We start from the raw sequence: 23,254 nt of genomic DNA, 5'->3' as shown, positions 1-23,254 counted from the left end.
CTTTGTCAACGCCGTGTGCGCCGAGCATCCAGCCCATGAATCCCAGGGAAACCGGGGTAAACACTCTGCTGGGAAATGTGGCCGGTCGGAGAGACGGGCCAGCGCAGTACAGGCACTTCATGCAGCATATGAAATAGAGCGGCGCGGCCGGTCTATAAACATATAACAGTACAAACAGTAGGGCCGGCAGAGCGAGCCCATACAGTACATAAGCACTCATAAGGGTAGGAGAAAAACGACATAGTCGGTCTCACATGAAGGGAAAAATTGCGCGACAGAGAATAATACGGGCGGCCAGCAGCGCGGGCCAGCACCGACAACAGCGCGTAACGGGAAATAGGAAACAGAGCGGATCAGCCGGTCTGAGTCAAACACTTCACCCTGAGTATAGTACCAGAATAGCGCCAGCATATGAACGTAGTCTGCACACGAGAAATGGGCAGAGCATACATGTCACTTATGCTGACAGTATTTTTGCCTGTAGGGCAGGAACTTCCAGGTTATAAAACCTCACGAATGTTGACGGGGAGGCCCAGCCCGCCGCCATACAAATACCGTGATTAGAAATTCCGCTGGACCAGGCCCACGACGAGGCCATGCCTCTAGTGGAGTGGGCTCTGATGCCCAGAGGGCACTGCAGGTGTCTGGAGGCATAAGCTGCTGCTATCGCGTCCACTATCCACCTGGACAAGCTCTGTTTCGAGGCGGCAAGACCCTTGGTGCGTCCGCCGAAGGAAACAAAGAGCTGCTCTGAACGCCTGAAAGCGGCGGAGCGCGTGATGTAAACTCTCAGCGCCCGGACAGGGCATAGGAGGTTATCACTGTCCCCACTGTCGGATGCTGGCAGAGCCGAGAGGGACATAACTTGTGCCCTAAACGGGGTTCCAATCGCTTTGGGGATGTAACCGTGTCTCGGTCTGAGAATGACTTTCGAGTCATTCGGCCCGAACTCAAGACATGCAGGGCTAACAGATAGCGCGTGCAAATCACCCACTCGTTTGACTGAAGACAGAGCTATCAGAAAAACGGTTTTAAGCGACAGATACTTTAGATCCGCGGATTCAAGCGGTTCAAAGGGAAAAGCCTCTAGGGCCGCTAGGACCAAGGACAGATCCCACGAGGGAACCGAGGGGGGCCGCGGGGGATTCATCCGTCTAGCTCCTCTGAGGAAGCGGATAATGAGCTCATTCCTTCCCATTGCCCGGCCGCGCGTCGTCTCAGCGAACGCTGCAATAGCGGCCACATATACTTTAAGCGTGGAAGGGGATCTGCCCTTTTCCAACAGCTCTTGTAAGAAGGAGAGCACCCGCGGGACCCCGCATGCGCGCGGATCCAAGTTTTTAGTAGCGCACCATTTAGAAAACACCGACCATTTAGACGCGTAGAGCCGTCTCGTGGAGGGGGCTCTCGACTGTGTGATCGTGTTCACGACCCCTTCTGACAGGTCAATGGGTATCCGTTGATCACCCATGCATGCAGCGACCAGCGCTCTGGATGGGGATGCCAGATCGATCCACCGGCTTGGGAGAGGAGATCCTTTCTCACCGGGATCGGCCATGGGGGTGAGTGCGACAGCCTCACTAGCTCTGGGTACCAAGTTTGGTTTTCCCATCGCGGGGCTATAAGCAGCACTGAGTGGTGCGTTTCTCTGATCCTCGAAATGACCTGTGGCAACAGGGAGATCGGAGGAAAAGCATACAGCGGGAGGCTGGGCCATGTCTGGGACAGCGCGTCCTCGCTCTTCGAATAAAACTTCGGGCATTGAGCATTGTCTTTCGACGCAAAGAGGTCGATTTCCGCTCTGCCGAATAGGCACCAGAGAAACTGGACTGTCTGGGGGTGCAGAGACCATTCTCCCGGGGGAATGTTGTCCCTGGACAGTCTGTCTGGACCGACATTCAGGTGGCCCGGCACGTGCGCGGCTCTCAGCGAGCGCAGCGAGCGGTAAGCCCACACGAGAAGGCGTTCTGTCAGCCTGCACAGATTCCTGGATCTGACACCGCCCTGTCGGTTCACATAGGATACCACGGACGTGTTGCCTGAGCGGACTAGCACATGGTGATCCCGTATGAATGGGAGGAAGCGCCTGAGCACGTTCTCGACCGCTATCATCTCCAAACAGTTTATGTGGAGGCATTTTTCCCGGTCTGACCACAGGCCAAAAGCCGGTTTGCCCTCGAACAGAGCGCCCCAGCCTGAGGTGGAAGCGTCCGTCGAGATAACTTTGCGGTGTGAGATAGCTCCCATTGTCACTCCCCGCTGGTACCAGTCGGCCGCTAACCAGGGCTTCAGAGCTGAAACGCAGCTCTGAGTCACTCTGATGCGGATACCGCCGGAAGCCCATGCTCTGTGAGGCACTCGGGCATTCAGCCAGCGTTGTAGCGGGCGCATTCGTAAAAGACCCAGCCGAAGCACTGCTGCGGCTGAGGCCATACAACCCAGTAACCTCTGAAATGTTTTGAGAGGTACGGTGCTGCCCGGCCGGAGGGACGCGGCCAGGCGTCGAATGCAGCGCGCGCGCTGTGTCGACAGGCGGGCCGTGTACTGATATACCTGACCGTCGAAGGCGAATCTCAAGAATGGCCTGTGACGGGGTATTATCAGGATCTGAAAAGCACGCGTCTTTTAGATCGAGAGATATAAACCAGTCCCTCGGGCGAATTTGCGCGAGAATTTGTCTGGTTGTGAGCATTTTGAACGGTCTTCTCATAAGAGCCTTGTTCAAACGTCTCAGATCCAAAATTGGTCTGAGAGCTCCGTCCTTCTTGGGAACGAGGAAATAACGGCTGTAAAAGCCCGACTCGCTCATGGAAGGGGAAACCGGTTCTATAGCCCTTTTGCACAGAAGTGTAGCTATTTCTGCTCGAAGTAGATGTGCTACTTCCCCATTCACTCTGGTCTCGATACGCGCTTGAAAGCGCGGAGGGCGGCGAGCGAACTGCAGAGTAGCCCTGTTTTACTGTGCTTAGCACCCGTTCTGATGCGCCTGGAATAGCTTCCCACGCTTTTGCGTGTGCAGCCAGGGGCAGAATGGCCTCCGGGCTCCGATCGCCGCGCATCGCGGGCTCGAGAGCTCGAAATGGAGGGGCGGGCGCGGCGCGCGCGCTCTTGGTGCTTAGATACGGCGGATCGCACGCAGCGATAGCTGGCCGTTTTACACACAGTGTCCCGGTGGCTTTGGACGGGGAACATATAGTGTGAGGCGCGACGCGCGATGTCGGCGTCGGGGCGAAAATGCTAGTTAGTATGTGTGAGCGCTCGAGGGCGGGCACAGGACTTACATTTAAAACATGACCGGTCGTGCGAGGCCGTGTGACAGAGCGGGCAGTGAGTAGGTGTGGGCACGGAGAAGTGGACACGTGACCTACTTTTAACACTAAAGCGGCTTTTGCCTGCTTCATGAGAGTGGGCTCTGTGAGAGACACGGGATCGTTGACTGCGGGGTAAACAGCTGCAGTAGCAGTGGCAACGGGGACTGACAGAGCGTTAAGCTTCGACGGTGGTCCAGCCGCAGGGCTGCGGGATTTAACCGTCTTTTCTTCTCTCGTGTTTAGACGCTCAAAAATACTCGAGCACCCTGAGAAGGTGTGGTGCGAGAGGCGGGTTCGCTTTCTGTAAGTAAGAAAGACTGGCCGCGAGCTCGGAGAAGCAAGCAGCATAAATTTTTATCTTCCCCGAGAGCTGGGATCGAACGCGGATCTCTCGCATGAAAGCGTATGATTCTGCCACTGAGCCACAGGGGAAAACACACAAGCTTTTAGTTAGCGCGACCTCATGTGTCGCGTCGGCGTTTGTTTGCAGGCGTGCGTGTGTTTAAAACAGGCTCGTTTACTGCAATAGTAATATTTCCAGTCGCCTGAACTTAAGAGGGGACTGAGAAATGTGTGAGGATTGGCGGTTGTCCAGCCGTAGCGAGACTAACACACTCTCTTCTCTTTTCGCCGGTGAGTGAGGCGCGCACGCTGAACGCTGCTCGTGACCGTCCGCTTTGTCATCCCTTGAACGGCGCAATCTGCGCGGCCCAACGAGGGAGAGAGCGGGCTTGTTTTCTGTATGTAAGAAAAACTGGCCGCGAGCTCGGAGAAGCGAACAGCATAAACTTTAACTGCCGCGAGAGCGGGGACCGAACCCCGGTCTCTAGCTTGACAGTCTAGGATTCCGCCACTGAGCCACAGGGGAGAATACATTAGTACTCGGTTAGCGTCATCATGTCTTGTGACGGCGTTTGCTTGCAGGCGAGCGTGTATTTATAACAGGCTCGTACACTGCAATAGTAACAATTCCAGTCGCCTGAACTTAAGAGGGGACTGAGAAATGGAGGTTATAGTCCAGGCCACGGCGGGACGAAAACACTCTGTTCCCCTTTCACCGGTGAGTGACGCGCGAGGACGGAGTAGCTTTCTTGTAACGTAAAGAGAGCTCCAAGACCGTCCGCTCCTGCCATCCCTTGTGAGCGGCGCAGTTTGCGCGGCTCGAACAGAGGGAGAGGAAACTCGCTCCAAGACCGTCCGCTTCTGCCATCCCTTGTGAGCGGCGTAGTTGCACGGCTCGAACAGAGGGAGAGTACGGGTATCTATCACATTCGCCTCATCTCCTGACGCGGCGGCGGCGCGGGCGAGAGCCGGCGGTTGAGCGGCCGGGAGGGAGAGGGCGAGAGAGAGCTCGAGGGAGAGGTTCCGGCGAGCTCCTCAGTCACAACAGTCTCCGGTGGTCGCTGCGAGCGGCGCTTCTTATTGCGCGGCCCGGCAGGGACAGGCGGAGCGACAGCTTGGTCGAAAGCTTCAAGTCGAGCCCGCAGGGTTGACATTGAAAGCTCTTCGCACTCGGAGAGTGCGGTGGCGGCGTGCCCGCGGCCCAGGCGGAGAGCGCAGAGAGGTGGCGGTCTCCGTTGCTGAGCGGGGCGCGGCAGGAGCCGCAAAAACGAGGCGTTTTGACAAAAACGCCTCGTGCTCTTTTAGAATACACACAGAAACAGTAATAATGTAAAGGATATGTCGCCGGATAGCGTAGCAGGCACGGATGGCTGAAGGCGGCGAAGACGGCCGGCTTCCTCAGGCGCTGTCCTAAGCTTGCTGGTCGCTGGTTTCAACGGCGGCGGCTCTCAAGATCCAGCGATGCAAAGAGCGTCGCTGAAGACAAGAAAATCAGAATTTTAGCCTATGAGCGCTGAATGTATACACGCTGGCCACACCCATTCTGACGGTTAGAAGGGTGTGGAGGGCGCGAAGCGCCCTCATTGGTTGCCGCGTTCAGAGCGCTCACCGATAGGCTTAAGCAGTTGCCGCCGAGCAGCCAATGAGCACGCTTATACAGCCTGCCTAGGTCTGTCGGCTGCTGCACTGCGTTGACAATGTATACAAAATTAAGGATAATTTTTTGGCTTCAGATCTCGAAGAAAGAAGACTTCCCGATGCGTAAGCTAACCTTACGCAATACGAGAGACTTCTCGTAAGAGAACGCTTACCTGCGGGACAAGGTGGATGATGCCGAGAATCGTAACAGGGTTTATAACCTGCGCTTTATTCATGTTCCCGAGGAGTCGGAGGGCAAGGACACATGTGGATTTATTTCCAGTCTGATCCAGCAGCTATTCGGGAAAGAAAGCTTTACTATTCCCCCAGCTATAGAGAGGGCTCACCGCTCTCCAATGCATCAGGCCAAGGGTGATTATGGTGAAGTGTCTCAGACAGTCTCCTTGATAGGCATAAAATCCTCCGAAAAAACAACTTGAGTATAACGGTGATCGTATCCATATATTTCCTGACTTTAGTGCTGCTTTGCTTAGCAAGCGACGTCAATTCGATGACATCAAGAAACAACCCCAACAACGTAAATTGGAATAATACTCTGATTTACCCGGCCACTCTCAGGATTATCTTCAATGGGAAACCTCTTCTGTTCAAAACTCCAGCAGAAGCGAACTGTTTTCTACAGGGTGCTGTAAAACGCTGACTGACTTTACTTATTGACTTTACTTTATTCGAGGGAGCTTGCTGCAAAATGGTGTAATTTGTAATTGCCTATAGATCTTTTTTTTTTTTTTTTTTTTTTTGAAGGCTTTGAATTGATTTGAATTGAATAGATGAGAAACGACATCACTTTAATTATCCCCTTGCTTTAAGCAAATTGTGTTCTATAAACCCTTGCTGATAAAAAGTTGAAGCATATTCCCCTTAGTTATGGTGAGATTTATTTATTTTTATAATGTTACTAGAATGGGCTCTCTTTTGTTTTGTTCATATTGGGAGTTTAAGAAGTAAATGATATAAATACAACATTCAGTATATATTGGCAGATAGTCTGTTTCCCTTTTCCCTTTTTTATTTTTTATTTTCAATGTTCTGGACCAGGCAGTCTGTGCTTGTTTATGTGTGCTTAGAGAAACGAGTGTGGATGTGTGTGTGTGTCTATGTGTGTTGCTCTTCCATCCAATCCCATGTCCCTCTCTCTTATCTACTTCTGGATGACTATGGTTAAAGGCTTATTAGTTATTCACTTAAATATTAGGAGTCTACCTCATAAAATTGATCTTCTTAGAGCATGGCTCTCTTATAACAAACCTGCTGTTATTACTCTGTCTGAAACTTGGTTAAATAGTAATGTACGTGATGATGAAATAAATCTTGATGGCTATAATGTATATAGAGCAGACAGAGGCAGTCGTGGTGGAGGAGTTGCTACTTATGTTTCTGCAAGTTTATCTTCTGAACTTATTATTGCAAGTGAAAGCCCCATGCATTTTGAATGCCTTTTTGTTAGAATATGTTTTCATCAAAACAAACGGTTGATCATAGGAAACGTATACAGACCCCCTAACTCTCCATCCGAATCAATAAATAATATTCTTAGTACTATTAATTCTTTAAATTGTTTTGACGAAATTATAGTATTCAGAGATTTCAATCAAAATTGGCTTGATAGGTCCTCTTTGAAAGAGAGGAATCAGTTTGAAAGCCTAAATCTTACTCAATTAATACGAGAGCCTACCAGAGTGGAGGGGAACTCCAGGTCTCTCTTAGACTGGATCCTGGTCACGCATCCCGATAGAATTGCTGATTCAGGTGTTTTATCTGATTTCTTCAGTGACCATTCAGTTATCTTTTGTATCTGGAAAATAAGGTTACCTCGTCTACCTCCTAAAATAATCAAGGTAAGACAATTTAAAAATATGAATAATGATGCACTTATTCAAGATTTGTTATGTATTCATTGGAACAGGATGGAATTAATTCCTTATGTTGATGATGCCTGGAATTTCTTTTATACTGAGGTATTAAAAGTTATAGATAAACATGCTCCATGGGCATCAGTCAAAGTGAAGGGTAGACATCTACCATGGATTGCTGGTGACTTAATATATCTCTTTAAGCAAAGGGACAAGGCCTGGGAAAGATACCATTTAACAAAAGATCTGGCAGATTGGATTGAATATAAGCGATTAATAAATGTATGTACTGTTAAAACAAGAAATGCCAAATCTGACTATTATAAAAATTCACTATCAAATGATTTTACAAATCCAAAACATTTTTGGAAAAAACTTAATTGCCTGTTGAATAAATCTAATAAGAATTCACTTGTAAAACTAAGAATAAATAATTATATTATAAGTGATCCAATTTCTGTGGCTGACGCCTTTAATCAGTACTTTTCTTCTGTTTGTAATTTACGTCCACCTGATTTCTGTTACTCCAACCCCGTAAATAATGTAGCAAACAGTTCTTTCTCATTTACCACAATTCTTCCTACTGAGGTACAGCAGGCAATCTCCGAAATTAAATCTGGAAGTGGTGTTGGTATAGATGGTCTGGAGATAAAGTTTATTAAGATTGCCTCTCATGTTCTAGCATATCCATTATGTGATCTATTTAATTTATCTATATCTACTTGGAAAGTTCCAGTCATGTGGAAGTGTGCTAGAGTAACACCTTTATACAAAAGTGGTGATCCTCTTGATCCTAACAATTACAGACCAATCTCAATTATTAGTAATGTAGTAAAAGTATTTGAAAAAATTATATTCAAGAGATTGTTTAAATACATTGAGTTTTCTATTTTTTGTCCAAACCAATCAGGTTTTAGGCCCAATTACTCCACCACTACTGCTCTTACAAAATTTGTTAACGATGCTACATCCTCTTTGGACAATAATATGTCCACTGGAGCAATATTTATAGATCTTACCAAAGCGTTTGATCTGGTTGATCATTATATTCTCCTTGATAAATTATATAACATTGGTCTCTCTGAACAGTCCATTTTATGGTTTAACTCATATCTTCACTACAGACGTCAGTGTGTAATTTTCAATGGTGCTCTCTCTCAGTTCATGATAATGGAAAAGGGTGTGCCACAAGGTTCTTGTTTAGGTCCTCTTTTATTTTCTATTTTCATTAATGACCTCCCACAAATGTGCTCTGACAGTCAAATTCTCTTGTATGCTGATGATACAGTTATTTATTCTTCAAAACGTGATATTAATTCGATTCAATCCTCACTGCAACTTGATTTTAATACTATTCAAAAGTGGTTCTCTGATAATGGACTTATACTGAATAAAAGTAAGTCATATAGTATGTTATTTTCCACTAGGTCTGCCCGACATAACCAAGGTAATAGTCTAACAATTAAATTCTTAGATGGTACATTTATGGAGAATGTTGAGGAATTTAAATATCTGGACTCCAGCCTCTCCTTCAGGCCTCATATTGACTATAGTGAAAAAAGTAAATTATAATTTAAGACTATTATACTGTTCAATTAATTGCTTCACACAATTGATTAGATTAAGAATTGTAACTCAGCTTTTATTTCCTATTATTGATTATGCTGACTTTGTCTATATGAGTACAACAGAATCACACCTTAAATCCTTAAATGTTGTCTATAACAGTCTCTGTCGATTTGTGTTGAGATGTCCATTCCTAACCCATCATTGTCATATGTATCAACAATTGAATCTCTTATCACCAAAGGCCAGAGACAGCTACACTGGTTTCAGTTTGTCTATAAATGTATCTTTTTTAATTATCCTCTTTATTTGAAGAAACATTTAGTCCTATATAGGTCAACTTATGGCCTGAGACACCTTGATCATCTCTTTTTTTCTGTCCCAAATATATCTAAAGAAATTGGAAGACGTGCTTTTAAATTTAAAGCCCCCTCTGATTGGAACAGCTTACCTTGTTCCTTAAGGTCCATCTCTTCCTTTCCACTCTTTAAGTCAGCCCTTTTAACTTACTTGCAATCCTGTGACCAATGTAAATGTTTCCCTGATGTTTTTTTTTTATTATTATTTTTTTTTTTTTTCACTAATGCACCTTCTCTCTCATTAATGCCCTTAGTAAGAGATTATGTATGCATGTATGTTTGAGAGCATATGTGCATGTATATGTATGTGTACATGTGTATGTACAGTATGTATGTGGTATGTAGGTAGGTATGTATGTATGTATGCATGCATGCATGCATGTTTGCGTGCATGTGTGTGCATGTCTATATAGGTATGTATTTTTGTATATGTATGTATATGTAGGTTATATATTTGTTTGTTTTGGTGGCTTCGTCAAATATGGTTCTCTCCTGTAATATCTTAATATCATACTATACTGTTTATGTGAATACACTTGGGACAGGTTGGGGTGGTTGGTTGTGAGGAAGAGCTTTATGCGAGTGTGTAAGTGTTTGGTGCTATCTTGAGGACCCCCTCGAAAACGAGATGTTCCATCTCAAGGGGTTATATCCTCCAATAAAATGAATTGAATTAAATTGATACTGCGTTAATTGAGTTAAATATTTAAAAACATTAATCGCATGCGTTACTGTTGACAGCAGCATAACCGGTTGGGAAACGCTGGAATAGATTAATTCAGTGTTTTTAATCAAATACAAGTGAGTCTTTAAAACCTTAAAATGAGCAATGATTTTTAAAAAATCCTTTAGGTCCTTTTATTCATACACCACAATATCTTTGCCATTTGAGGTTAGACGTTCTTTACTGTTGTGATGACTAATTGCAACAATACTTTGTCATTTGTTCCATGTTAACTTAAAATTAATGTTAAAGTATAAACTTTGAATGAGTCCAAATTATTGTACCACTTCTAATTAAGTTTGAAGATGTCTAACATTAAAATATGGAAACATTGCAATAAACAGAAATAAAAATGGAAACACAGCAGTGTTCACGACAAAGCAAATGGAAGATTCACTGAATCTTTCCACTCATTGAGCAATATAGTCTACCCATCCCAATCATAAAAAACATTAGGTATAAATAGACACTAGACTCATACGTTGGGAGGGAGCTTTTATGGTATTATATAACGAGCCAGCTTGGATGGCGATCTTCCATGCAGTCAATCACTTTTAAGGCCATTTCTGTTATACATGCTTGACTTTGTGAAAAATATTAGATATCAAATGTGTCTTTATATGTTTGTTTTAATATTATTCCAATTTAATCTGCAACTGAAAATAATTCCCCACAAATTAAAATCAATAGATTGTTTTTTCTTGTCAATCAATTAAAAATGAAATATTTATGAAGTATAAATGTAAAAAGATATTTAAAAATATGTAAATTAAAAAAATATATATATGATTATGACTATGACTATCATGTAATTTATTTAAATTATGGACACATTATCAAACTATTGCATTGTCAAAGTTATGTGATACCTATAACTGATGTGCAAAATGATGTCATATCTGTTGATGACTGAGAATAGGTGTAGCTTCTTACCATAAATTAGGACTCTAAAGCTTATCCATTTATAGCCTCTGCTTAGTGTGCAAATTGACCTCAATATAAGTTTTGAGGAGAGCACAGCCGGTCTCATAGGAGCCTAGAGGAGTTGCTGCTTGTGGTAAGAAGCTGAAAGACTTTGCATTTGATGTTGTTATTAGTATGAGATTATACTAAGTGAATTGATATGACAGAAAACGTCTTTAAAAAGATACTATTACCATATATGCCTAAATTTAGTTTTTTTTAAACTGAATTCCTTACAGGGTGTTAAAATTTCATCTGGTCTTCAAAAGGAGGAAGGTAGGTGGTAGCAACACACTGCATTACTGCATTAAAAAGACGTGGTTGAATATTAGCATGTTTTCAGATGCATGTAGACTCTAGTTTATTGTAGATATGCTGTTTTTTTTATTGATAAATTACTTTTTATACTTGTCTATTGGCAGATTTTAAGTGGGACTCTTGACACTTTTTATAAATATGGACACTGTGGTATATAACTGATATAACATGTGGTACATAACTGAAACAGAAAAACAAGTGTTGAAAAAGTTTAGTTTCATTTGTTAATGCAGTTTTTTATGTATTATAATGTATCAACAAAATGCATATTGTGACAGATGATTTAATTAGAGACGCCATAAATTAAGGACTATTGTGTTCACACTTTTTACATTTGAATAGGCCTTTTCACTTTAATATTCTATAAAGACCTTAACTACATGAGACCCTCTATGAATACTGTTTGTGGACAGTATGTTTGATTATCAATACTTATTTTATTGATTCAAAAAGCATGTCAATGTTTCTTATACAAATTTTAGTAAGCCGCCACCATGAGTACGGACGCAGAGATGGCCGTTTATGGCAAGGCTGCCGTTTACCTTCGTAAGCCTGAGAGGGAGAGAATTGAGGCTCAGAGCAAACCGTTTGATGCCAAGACTGCCTGCTATGTGGCTGATGCCAAAGAGTTGTACCTCAAGGGAACAATCAAGAGCAAAGAGGGTGGCAAAGCCACAGTTATTTTGCTTGACACTCAGGAGGCGAGTTTTAATTTCTACTTAATGTAGATGCTCATTAAATTACTTATTACATTGTTTTCTTTTATATCTAATATCTAATTTATCAAATTTAAAGGAGAGAACAGTAAAGGAAGATGACGTCTACCCAATGAATCCTCCCAAGTATGACAAGATTGAGGACATGGCCATGATGACCCATCTCAATGAAGCCTCTGTGCTGTATAACCTCAAAGAGCGTTATGCTGCATGGATGATCTACGTAAGTTCTGAAATGACATATAAAGCATTTAAGTTCATTTTTTCTGTGTTGTTGCAATCTGACCACGTCTCTGCTCATTTCAGACCTACTCTGGACTCTTCTGCGCAACTGTGAACCCCTACAAGTGGCTCCCAGTGTATGATGCAGAAGTGGTGTCTGCCTACAGAGGCAAAAAGCGTATGGAGGCCCCACCCCACATCTTCTCTGTCTCTGACAATGCATATCAGTTCATGCTCACTGGTAAGACATTATGGAATTGAATTCTGTAGAATTCATTAAGGTGAATTTGATGATGTTAATATAAGAAATATTTATCGGATATTTTACACATTACAATCAACAGATAGAGAAAACCAGTCTGTCCTGATTACGTAAGTATTTTCATTTAATCTCAGACCATGACAAAAATTAAAGTATAATGTAAATGGCAAATCTATGTGGAGATATTTACAAAACAGAATTTAAGAATGAACTTCTGAATATACTTTGAAAAGTCTACATGTCTTTTAAACTTCTGTTTTCTATCATCTCTCATAAACCAGTGGAGAATCTGGTGCTGGAAAGACTGTGAACACCAAACGTGTCATCCAGTACTTTGCCACAGTTGCAGTGGCAGGTGGTGAAAAGAAGAAAGATACTCCTGGCAAAATGCAGGTATGATATATAAAACTACATACATTTTATTTTGAATGATGGTGATTTACACTCATCTCACATGATATGTGAATTTGTGAAGTGCCTATAAATAGTGTTTAGTCATTAAATAGAAAACAAATGAAAATAACTGAAAACCCTTCAAACATCACAGGGCTCTCTTGAGGACCAGATCATTGCTGCCAACCCTCTGCTTGAGGCTTATGGTAATGCCAAGACTGTGAGAAATGACAACTCCTCTCGTTTTGTAAGTAAACCACTTTTTATTTACAATAAAGTTAATCAATTGTGTTGGATTTTTCTATACAGAGTTTTATATAAAGAGATTATTTATGTATTGTGCCATTTTGTTTCAAACAGGGTAAATTTATCAGAATTCATTTCGGCACCACTGGAAAACTGGCTAGTGCTGACATTGAGACATGTAGGTGGACATGATTTCATTGATCCATCCTGAACAGTTGTCTTTGTCTGTCACTCTTCAGATGATTGTGACTCAAGTACATTCTCTCAACAGATCTGCTGGAGAAGTCTAGAGTGACATTCCAGCTTCCAGATGAGAGAGGCTACCACATCTTCTACCAGATGATGACCAACCATAAGCCTGAGCTGCTTGGTAGGTGCACACATTTCATTCAGTGTTAAATGCCAGATAATATTGTAAGACACTGTTTCTAAAAATCTGTGTATTTTACAGAAATGACGCTAATCACCACCAACCCCTATGACTACCCTATGTGCAGTATGGGTCAGATCACAGTGGCCAGCATTGATGATAAAGAGGAGCTGGTTGCTACTGATGTGAGTCATTTGAATATTGACATACTGTATGTTTATATGGCAGAAAGGATCCTAGAGTGCATTCTTCTCTGTAATTTTCAGACTGCTATTGACATTCTGGGCTTTACTAATGAGGAGAAAATGGGCATCTTCAAGTTCACTGGAGCTGTGCTTCATCATGGCAACATGAAGTTCAAGCAGAAGCAGCGTGAGGAGCAGGCTGAGCCTGATGGCACAGAGGGTGAGACTAAATTGTACTAATATGTGTCATAACATGCAGTGCTTTGAATGGAGAGATCCTTATTTTTATTTTCACAAAGAAAATAGTGGTTTTCATTTAGTTTTCATGGCAAGAAAAGGGATGGATTTTTGTGCAACTTTTTTATTTGCAGAGGCTGACAAAGTTGCCTATCTTCTGGGTTTGAACTCTGCTGATATGCTGAAGGCTTTGTGCTACCCCAGAGTCAAGGTCGGAAATGAGTTTGTGACCAAAGGCCAGACCGTGCAACAGGTATAGTAACATTTCCAGCATGATATGTGTTTAACCTCAAATTTTGGCTAATTATTGCAGAAGCAGAATGAAATATCCACTCTATTCTACTTACAGGTGTACAACTCTGTTAGCGCCTTGGCCAAATCTATCTATGAGAGGATGTTCTTGTGGATGGTCATTCGTATCAACCAGATGTTGGACACAAAACAACAAAGAAATTTCTTCATTGGTGTGCTGGATATTGCTGGCTTTGAGATCTTTGATGTAAGAATGATTCTTGTATCTCTTTTTTTAATGGAACATTGAGTGATATTCAGAAGTCAGTAAATGGTTCTGTTTCTTCATCCAGTTCAACAGCATGGAGCAGCTGTGTATCAACTTCACCAATGAGAAACTGCAACAGTTTTTCAACCACCACATGTTTGTGCTGGAGCAAGAGGAGTACAAGAAGGAGGGCATTGTTTGGGAGTTCATTGACTTCGGCATGGACTTGGCTGCTTGCATTGAGCTCATTGAGAAGGTTTTTACTGGTTTATGAACTTATTCATTTCCAATTTCTATGCTTGAAATCTTAAAATTGTAATACTTAAACAACATTCTTTTATAAACAGCCCATGGGTATCTTCTCCATCCTTGAAGAGGAGTGCATGTTCCCCAAGGCTTCAGACACTTCCTTCAAGAACAAGTTATATGATCAGCATCTTGGCAAGAGCAATGCTTTCCAGAAACCAAAGCCTGTCAAAGGCAAGGCTGAAGCCCACTTCTCCCTGGTTCACTACGCTGGAACTGTGGACTACAACATTTCTGGCTGGTTGGACAAGAACAAGGATCCACTGAATGAGTCTGCTGTGCAGCTGTACCAGAAGTCTTCTGTCAAACTGCTGGCTACTCTCTACCCACCTGTTGTTGAGGGTAAAGAAAAAATCAATTTAACAAAACTTTGATTTAGCTTTGCACTTTCTTTCTTGTTTTTGCATTTATACATGTTCCTTTGTATTTTATCTCAATAGAGGCTGGTAAAAAGGGAGGCAAGAAGAAGGGTGGCTCCATGCAGACTGTTTCCTCCCAGTTCAGGGTATGTATAGAGTTGACCTCACAGCAATATTTCTGTATTTGAAGAAAAAGAGAAATACAAAGCATGGTAATTTTCTATTCTTCACAGGAGAACTTGGGCAAACTCATGACCAACTTGAGGAGCACTCACCCTCACTTTGTGCGTTGCCTGATTCCCAATGAGTCCAAGACTCCAGGTAAAGTATTAAAAAGTTTACAGATATTCTGCCACTCAATTTATATGATGAAATTAATTTACCAAGTTAAGGGTGTAAACTCTGTTATAGGTCTCATGGAGAACTTCCTGGTTATCCACCAGCTGAGGTGTAACGGTGTTCTGGAGGGTATCAGAATCTGCAGAAAGGGCTTCCCCAGCAGAATCCTCTATGGTGACTTCAAACAGAGGTATAAATGACACCACATGAAAATACAATTTCCTGTTGGAGACTCTTTATTAGAAGATATAAATCATTTTGATAAATCTTCCCATCTTCCATAGATACAAGGTGCTGAATGCCAGTGTTATCCCAGAGGGACAGTTTATTGATAACAAGAAGGCCAGTGAGAAACTCCTGGGATCCATCGACGTTAATCATGACGAGTACAGATTTGGAACCACAAAGGTTCATTATTTAGCTTTACAAATTTCAAAGATTCGGTGATCATGGTCATTTAGCTTATACAGGTTAAATCAATATTTTTTGATTTACTGTTTTACATAAATTCAGGTGTTCTTCAAAGCTGGTCTTCTGGGTGTTCTTGAGGAGATGCGTGATGAGAAATTGGCTACTCTGGTCACAATGACTCAGGCTCTCTGCCGTGGCTACGTGATGAGGAGGGAATTTGTGAAGATGATGGAAAGGAGGTGAGTATTGTCATTAGTAAAGATGACATCAACAATAACTGTGGAAACAAATTATAATTTATATAATGATTATGGCATTTAATGATGAATTTTTCTCAGGGAGTCCATTTACACCATCCAATACAACATCCGTTCATTCATGAATGTCAAACACTGGCCATGGATGAAGGTTTACTACAAGGTTAAGCCTCTACTGAAGAGTGCCGAAACTGAGAAAGAGCTGGCAAACATGAAAGAGGACTTTGTAAAATGCAAAGAAGATCTTGCCAAGGCTGAAGCCAAAAAGAAGGAACTTGAAGAGAAGATGGTAGCACTGCTGCAAGAGAAAAATGATCTACAGCTACAAGTAGCATCTGTGAGTATTTTTTGAGATGCACCGATAATAAATTTCTCTGCTGATACCGATAGCTGATTATTCAGAATGATATCGGCCGATGCCAGTACTGATACCAATAATTTGATTTTTCTGAAGGAAAAAAAATCTCTCCAAAATAATGCTGCAAACAATACAGAGAACCTTCTCATTTGGTACACTATAATATTATAATTTTAAATTAACAACAGAGCTATTATATTCAACTGCTATTTATATCCAGATAAAATAGGCTATTTACACTCAAATAAAAGCTGAAATGTTTGTACAACTCAGTTATAAGTTAGTTTTCGTAAACACTTCATGGCGAATTTATTCAAACATACATATATAATTAACAGTAAATAAGCTCTTCTCTAGTGTTTTTATAGCTAACTAACAAACTGTGAGTGACAACTTGATAACTTTCCTGAGGTAAATGTAACATTAAGTGATATTGTTCACAAGCTGTTTTATTGACATCTTTCCGCGGTTGAAACACAGATTGAGTGATTATGAGTCATGATATGGATTTCAGTAAGTTGTATACTGTATCTTTCATATATATATGAAATCAGAATACCTTCTGAGATTCATGCATGTTTTTCGAGATATATTAAAGTGAAAGAATATACTTATTTGGTCTATTATTGGATGGGAGGAGCTACAAATAATGTTTGATGTAGGGAAAAAACGTAGATCTGGCAACCCTGGCTTGACCTACGGGTGATTCATAGCGTCAAATAAAGCCTACATTAACGTCACTATTTTTTTTTAACTGTTAAAGCGTTATTGTCGCGTTAACTTGCCCTAAATTTAACACAAGAGAGATTTTCTTCACACACAGTATGAGTTGCAGTCTGACACGTTAAAATGAGCAATGTGGTTTTCAATGATATAGCAACCTATTTTCTTAACAGGAATCTGAGAATCTCTCAGATGCTGAGGAGAGGTGTGAGGGTCTGATCAAAAGCAAAATCCAGCTTGAAGCTAAACTCAAAGAGACAACTGAGAGACTGGAGGATGAGGAGGAAATCAATGCTGAACTGACGGCCAAGAAGAGGAAACTGGAGGATGAGTGCTCTGAGCTGAAGAAAGACATTGATGACTTGGAGCTCACCTTGGCTAAAGTGGAGAAGGAGAAACATGCCACTGAGAATAAGGTTGGAGATTGAGTTGGTTTAATATTAGATTTAATCTCTGTTTTATGTGTTGATATAGAAAATGAAGTGTAAAATATAAGCTTATTTGGAACAAAAATCACACAGGTGAAGAACCTGACAGAGGAAATGGCAGCTCAGGATGAGAGCATTGCCAAGCTTACGAAGGAGAAGAAAGCCCTCCAAGAGTCACATCAGCAGACACTGGATGATCTTCAGGCCGAGGAGGACAAAGTCAACACCCTGACCAAAGCCAAGACAAAGCTTGAGCAGCAAGTTGATGATGTGAGTTGATAATGTAAACATGTTATTAATTCATCAAATTAGCTTTGTTTTTTTTTTGCTGTGAACATATTTTATTTATCATTGTCCTGTAGCTTGAGGGTTCCCTTGAACAAGAGAAGAAGCTCCGCATGGACCTGGAGAGAGCCAAGAGAAAGCTTGAAGGAGACCTGAAATTAGCCCAAGAGTCCATCATGGACCTGGAGAATGACAAGCAGCAATCAGAGGAGAAAATAAAAAAGTGATTAAAGCATAAAATCTTTGAAAACATCATTGTTAAGTTTTATTTTTGTTTTTCAAACCACTTATGGTTGAACACCCACAGGAAAGACTTTGAAACAAGCCAGCTGCTTAGCAAGATAGAAGATGAACAATCTCTGGGTGCTCAACTCCAAAAGAAGATCAAGGAGCTTCAGGTATTTTGAGATTTTTTTCAACATTACGATCAATATAATTAAATGCTGAACAATACAAATCAAATTAACTACTTTCCACCATAGGCCCGCATTGAGGAACTGGAGGAAGAGATCGAGGCTGAGCGCGCTGCTCGTGCCAAGGTTGAGAAGCAGAGAGCTGATCTCTCCAGGGAACTTGAGGAGATCAGTGAGAGGCTTGAGGAGGCTGGAGGAGCCACTTCTGCTCAGATCGAGATGAATAAGAAGCGTGAAGCTGAATTCCAGAAGCTGCGTCGTGATCTTGAAGAGTCCACCCTCCAGCATGAAGCTACTGCTGCTGCCCTCCGCAAGAAGCAGGCAGACAGTGTGGCCGAGCTGGGAGAGCAAATCGACAACCTGCAGCGAGTCAAGCAGAAGCTTGAGAAAGAGAAGAGTGAATTCAAAATGGAGATTGATGATCTTTCCAGCAACATGGAAGCTGTTGCCAAAGGAAAAGTAGGAAATTTTATGTTTAAAGAATACATAACATGTTGAAGTTTTTCAATTATCTAATAACTTTTGTATTTGCAGGGCAATCTTGAGAAGATGTGCCGCACACTTGAGGACCAACTTAGTGAAATAAAATCCAAGAATGATGAGAATATCCGCCAGTTAAATGACCTCAGTGCTCATAGAGCAAGACTTCAAACTGAAAATGGTAACTAATGACAATCATGAATAAATTAATAGTATTCCAACAGTAACTGAGTGTGGTGTATTAAGATTATATATAGCACTGAATTTCTGACAGTCTTATCAGATGAAAACACACTTATTTACATTTTGCTTTCAAAGAGTTTGTTTTGATAGTAACTGATAGAGACAGCACAATCTGACACAGTGAATCTAAATCTATACAGGTGAGTTTGGCCGTCAGCTGGAGGAGAAGGAGGCTCTGGTTTCTCAGCTCACCAGAGGCAAACAAGCTTTCACTCAGCAAATCGAGGAGCTTAAGAGGCATATTGAAGAGGAGGTTAAGGTAATATAGCATAATGAAAACAAACACATAATTTCCTCTTACTACACAACAAAGCTAATATAATGCAAAAAAATTAACACAACATTATACAACAAAGCTAATGTAATACAATAAAGCTATCACATTTTGTATTGCTAATTAGTAAGTCGCTTTGGATAAAAGTGTCTGCTGAATGAATTCATATAAATATTATGTGACTTTGTCCCTTAGGCTAAGAACGCACTGGCCCATGCTGTGCAATCTGCCCGTCATGACTGCGACCTGCTCCGTGAGCAGTTTGAGGAAGAGCAGGAGGCAAAGGCTGAGCTGCAGCGGGGAATGTCAAAGGCCAACAGTGAGGTTGCTCAGTGGAGAACCAAATATGAAACTGATGCCATCCAGCGCACTGAGGAGCTTGAAGAGTCCAAGTATGAACATCAAAAGAAGTGATATGTGTTAATAATTTGTGCAATTGCATGCATCTTCTGACTAAATGTTACAAAAAATATAACAGGAAGAAGCTGGCTCAGCGTCTGCAAGATGCAGAGGAACAAGTTGAGGCAGTAAACTCTAAATGTGCATCTCTGGAGAAGACCAAACAGAGACTCCAGGGTGAGGTGGAGGACCTCATGATTGATGTGGAGAGAGCCAATGGTTTGGCTGCCAACCTTGACAAGAAGCAGAGAAACTTTGACAAGGTACAATCAATTTCTCTTTTTTAAAAGCATGGCCAGAATGGGCTTTGTTCAACATGTTACATATGAAACCTGACCCTGAAATATCTGGACCAAAGGTCCTGGCAGAATGGAAGCAGAAATATGAGGAAGGTCAGGCCGAGCTAGAAGGTGCCCAGAAAGAGGCTCGTTCACTCAGTACTGAACTGTTCAAGATGAAGAACTCCTATGAGGAGAGCCTGGATCATCTGGAGACCCTCAAGAGAGAGAACAAGAATCTGCAGCGTAAGATTCGAGATATCCAAAGCGACTTACTAATTAGATGTAGTGATTCACAATATATTTATGTTGATTATATTTTCTTTATAACTTGTAGAGGAGATTTCAGATCTGACAGAGCAGTTAGGTGAGACTGGTAAGAGCATCCATGAACTGGAAAAGGCCAAGAAGACAGTGGAGACTGAGAAGTCAGAGATTCAGACGGCCCTGGAAGAGGCCGAAGTGAGTATCTGGAGATTAATATGTCATTCTTGCTCAAACCATTTTACTGTGTTGTTAAATATTATTTTAATTCTGAAATTACATGTTTTTATATTTCATAGGGCACCCTGGAGCATGAGGAGTCCAAGATTCTTCGTGTCCAGCTTGAGCTAAATCAGGTCAAAAGTGAGATTGACAGGAAGCTTGCAGAGAAGGATGAGGAGATGGAGCAGATCAAGAGGAATAGCCAGAGAGTCATTGAATCCATGCAGGGCACTCTGGACTCTGAAGTCAGGAGCAGGAATGATGCCCTGAGAATCAAGAAGAAGATGGAGGGAGACCTTAATGAGATGGAGATTCAGCTGAGCCACGCCAATCGCCAGGCTGCTGAGGCCCAGAAACAGCTCAGGAACGTTCAGGGACAACTCAAGGTGGGATGTAGTAATATGTTTGTATAATCTAACCTTTGTTAGGTTAAGGTCACCAGAAAGCACACTGAAAGCTTATTCTAAAGCTATTGTTATGTTCAGGATGCCCAACTGCACCTTGATGATGCCCAGAGAGGACAGGAAGACATGAAGGAGCAGGTGGCCATGGTGGAGCGCAGAAACACTCTGATGCAGTCTGAGATTGAGGAGCTGAGAGCTGCTCTGGAGCAGACAGAGAGAGGCCGCAAAGTGGCTGAACAAGAGCTGGTGGATATCAGTGAGCGTGTTGGGCTGCTGCACTCTCAGGTAAGGGTATTTTGTTTCCCTGAAATTAAGGGAATTGAGAGCATCATTCAAAATGTTCAAACTGTTGCTTTCCATTTTGTAGAACACAAGTCTCCTGAACACCAAGAAGAAGCTTGAGGCTGACCTTGTTCATGTCCAGAGTGAAGTTGATGACACTGTACAGGAAGCCAGAAATGCAGAGGAGAAGGCCAAGAAGGCCATTACTGATGTGAGCAACAGTAGCTGCCAAATGTTTCATAAGACGCTTACATCCATTTTACGTAAAAAATGTGGATCTAATGACTTTCTGTATTAATGCAAAAGGCTGCAATGATGGCAGAAGAGCTGAAGAAGGAGCAGGACACCAGTTCTCACCTTGAGAGGATGAAGAAGAATCTGGAGGTCACAGTGAAGGACCTGCAGCACCGTCTGGATGAGGCTGAGAGTCTGGCCATGAAAGGAGGAAAGAAACAACTCCAGAAGTTGGAGAGCAGGGTGAGAACTTTTAAGGGATCACAACAAACATTATTTTAAAGGAGCTGTATGTAAGAAATGTATTTCAATTAATCATAAAATGGCCCTGATATGTCACTAGACATTAAGAAATCATGTTCATTTCAAATACTTATATCACTGACAACAGTAGTCCGGCCAGGATATTGTCATTTAAAAAGTGAAGTTGCAGCCCTCAACTGATGTTGATGTTGTCATCTTGTGTTTTGGCCTGAAGCGCCACCCTCCACCTATCTACCAATCACAAAGTCAGTAGTGTTTCGGCATCTGGGTTGCCAGCTCTGCTCTAGTTACCACAGCTACGTAGCAGCCTACTTTCCTGCTGGATCCTGCAGCCTATCTGGCAACCTCGAGTCAGGGGGGAGGGGGAGGGGATACACCGCTCTACAGTAATTTGAAAATGATTGCAGTACCAGTTTTGGCCACAATCTTACATACGGCTCCTTTAAAATTAAAGCATTATTTCAGGTTCCCAATGACTACACTTGTACTTGTCTGAGAATTTTTATGTGCTATCAAAGGTCCGTGAGCTTGAGACTGAAGTTGAAGCTGAGCAGAGACGTGGAGCTGATGCTGTTAAGGGTGTCCGCAAATATGAGAGGAGAGTGAAAGAGCTCTCTTATCAGGTATGACCATGTCTGACTAAATCCATTGAGTCATTCATACATGCATTTATAGTCAAATATTTAGAATAAATCTATGCAATTGTTTTTAGACTGAGGAGGACAAGAAGAACATCAACAGACTTCAGGATCTGGTTGATAAGCTGCAGCTGAAGGTCAAAGTCTACAAGAGGCAGTCTGAGGAGGCAGTATGTATATATTTTTACACATTGATTATTAATTAATTAGTAATTTATTTACTGGTGAGATATCACTGCTGCTCCACAGCTTAGTTAACAAGCATGGTAAAAATTGTACTCTTTAGGAGGAACAAGTCAACACTCACCTGTCCAAGTTGAGGAAGGTGCAGCATGAGCTTGAGGAGGCTGAGGAGCGTGCTGACATTTCTGAGTCTCAGGTCAACAAGCTCAGAGCCAAGAGCCGTGATGCTGGAAAGGTCAGTTGCATAACTTCAGAGTCTGTACTCAGTAGATGCGTTCTCACATTTACAGAGTAGAAACATATGTAGTATTCAGCTTATTCTTGAAAATGTACTGATTACTTACATGACTTATGAATGTGCTTCATTTTGTTTTAGGCCAAAGAAGAGTGAAACCCCCAAACCCAAAGGGAGCCTCTACTGAAGTCATATAATATGATTGTTCTGTAGAATTACTTTTAAAATTCTTTTTGAAATAAATCTGTCCTTACCATGTGCAAACATTTGTTTTGGAGTGATTGATCAAAATAATGACATTCTCACTTAAAGGGGGGGGGGGGTGAAACACTCAGTTTCAGTCAATCTCATGTTAATCTTGAGTACCTATAGAGTAGTATTGCATCCTTCATATCTCCAAAAAGTCTTTAGTTTTATTATATTTATAAAAGAAAGATAGGCTGTTCCGAGTCTTTCCGAAAAAAAAACGAGCGGCTGGAGGCGTGCCGTGTGGGCTGTGCTTACTGCGCATTTTTCATTTATCATTTAAAAAAAAAGAAAGATTTTGGCTTGATATTTTACGTTCTGGGGTTGAAAGCAATCAGCTTGAATATTCATCTCTACATTTGAGCGGGAATGAAACGCCCATTTTTCCGCTGATTGGTCAACCAGACATCAAACCGTGCAGTCAGTTGTTCATCATCAGTTCCTCTCTATGGTTCCTCTCAACAGAATAATAGTCCTCCTCCTCTGCAACAGCTGTTCGGATTC

At 42.1% G+C, this 23,254-nt stretch overlaps 1 protein-coding gene across 1 annotated transcript in view; it reads left to right on the top strand.

Moving 5' to 3' along the window:
• Window positions 1-22,768, top strand: part of LOC307152095 (uncharacterized protein) — a 41,691-nt gene extending 18,923 nt beyond the window's left edge. The window contains 41 exon segments of the mRNA XM_079860480.1: window positions 11,017-11,053; window positions 11,582-11,796; window positions 11,891-12,034; window positions 12,118-12,274; window positions 12,378-12,405; window positions 12,577-12,688; window positions 12,843-12,935; window positions 13,049-13,112; window positions 13,206-13,304; window positions 13,386-13,489; window positions 13,571-13,709; window positions 13,861-13,979; window positions 14,076-14,225; window positions 14,311-14,481; window positions 14,573-14,895; window positions 14,897-14,957; window positions 14,959-15,036; window positions 15,124-15,211; window positions 15,302-15,419; window positions 15,514-15,637; window positions 15,743-15,879; window positions 15,979-16,234; window positions 17,152-17,394; window positions 17,500-17,676; window positions 17,769-17,914; window positions 17,999-18,089; window positions 18,174-18,563; window positions 18,639-18,765; window positions 18,968-19,086; window positions 19,297-19,493; window positions 19,580-19,763; window positions 19,859-20,024; window positions 20,116-20,240; window positions 20,342-20,650; window positions 20,750-20,953; window positions 21,036-21,161; window positions 21,257-21,427; window positions 21,967-22,071; window positions 22,161-22,256; window positions 22,373-22,504; window positions 22,646-22,768. Of these exon segments, the coding sequence (XP_079716606.1) occupies window positions 11,017-11,053; window positions 11,582-11,796; window positions 11,891-12,034; window positions 12,118-12,274; window positions 12,378-12,405; window positions 12,577-12,688; window positions 12,843-12,935; window positions 13,049-13,112; window positions 13,206-13,304; window positions 13,386-13,489; window positions 13,571-13,709; window positions 13,861-13,979; window positions 14,076-14,225; window positions 14,311-14,481; window positions 14,573-14,895; window positions 14,897-14,957; window positions 14,959-15,036; window positions 15,124-15,211; window positions 15,302-15,419; window positions 15,514-15,637; window positions 15,743-15,879; window positions 15,979-16,234; window positions 17,152-17,394; window positions 17,500-17,676; window positions 17,769-17,914; window positions 17,999-18,089; window positions 18,174-18,563; window positions 18,639-18,765; window positions 18,968-19,086; window positions 19,297-19,493; window positions 19,580-19,763; window positions 19,859-20,024; window positions 20,116-20,240; window positions 20,342-20,650; window positions 20,750-20,953; window positions 21,036-21,161; window positions 21,257-21,427; window positions 21,967-22,071; window positions 22,161-22,256; window positions 22,373-22,504; window positions 22,646-22,660 (5,940 nt within the window). The 3' untranslated portion in view covers window positions 22,661-22,768.
• Window positions 22,769-23,254: the final 486 nt, after the last annotated feature.

This window comes from Squalius cephalus (assembly GCF_949319135.1).
Source record: "Squalius cephalus genome assembly, chromosome: 24".
Lineage (NCBI taxonomy): Eukaryota > Metazoa > Chordata > Actinopteri > Cypriniformes > Leuciscidae > Squalius > Squalius cephalus.
This window is presented reverse-complemented; position numbering and strand designations above follow the sequence as displayed.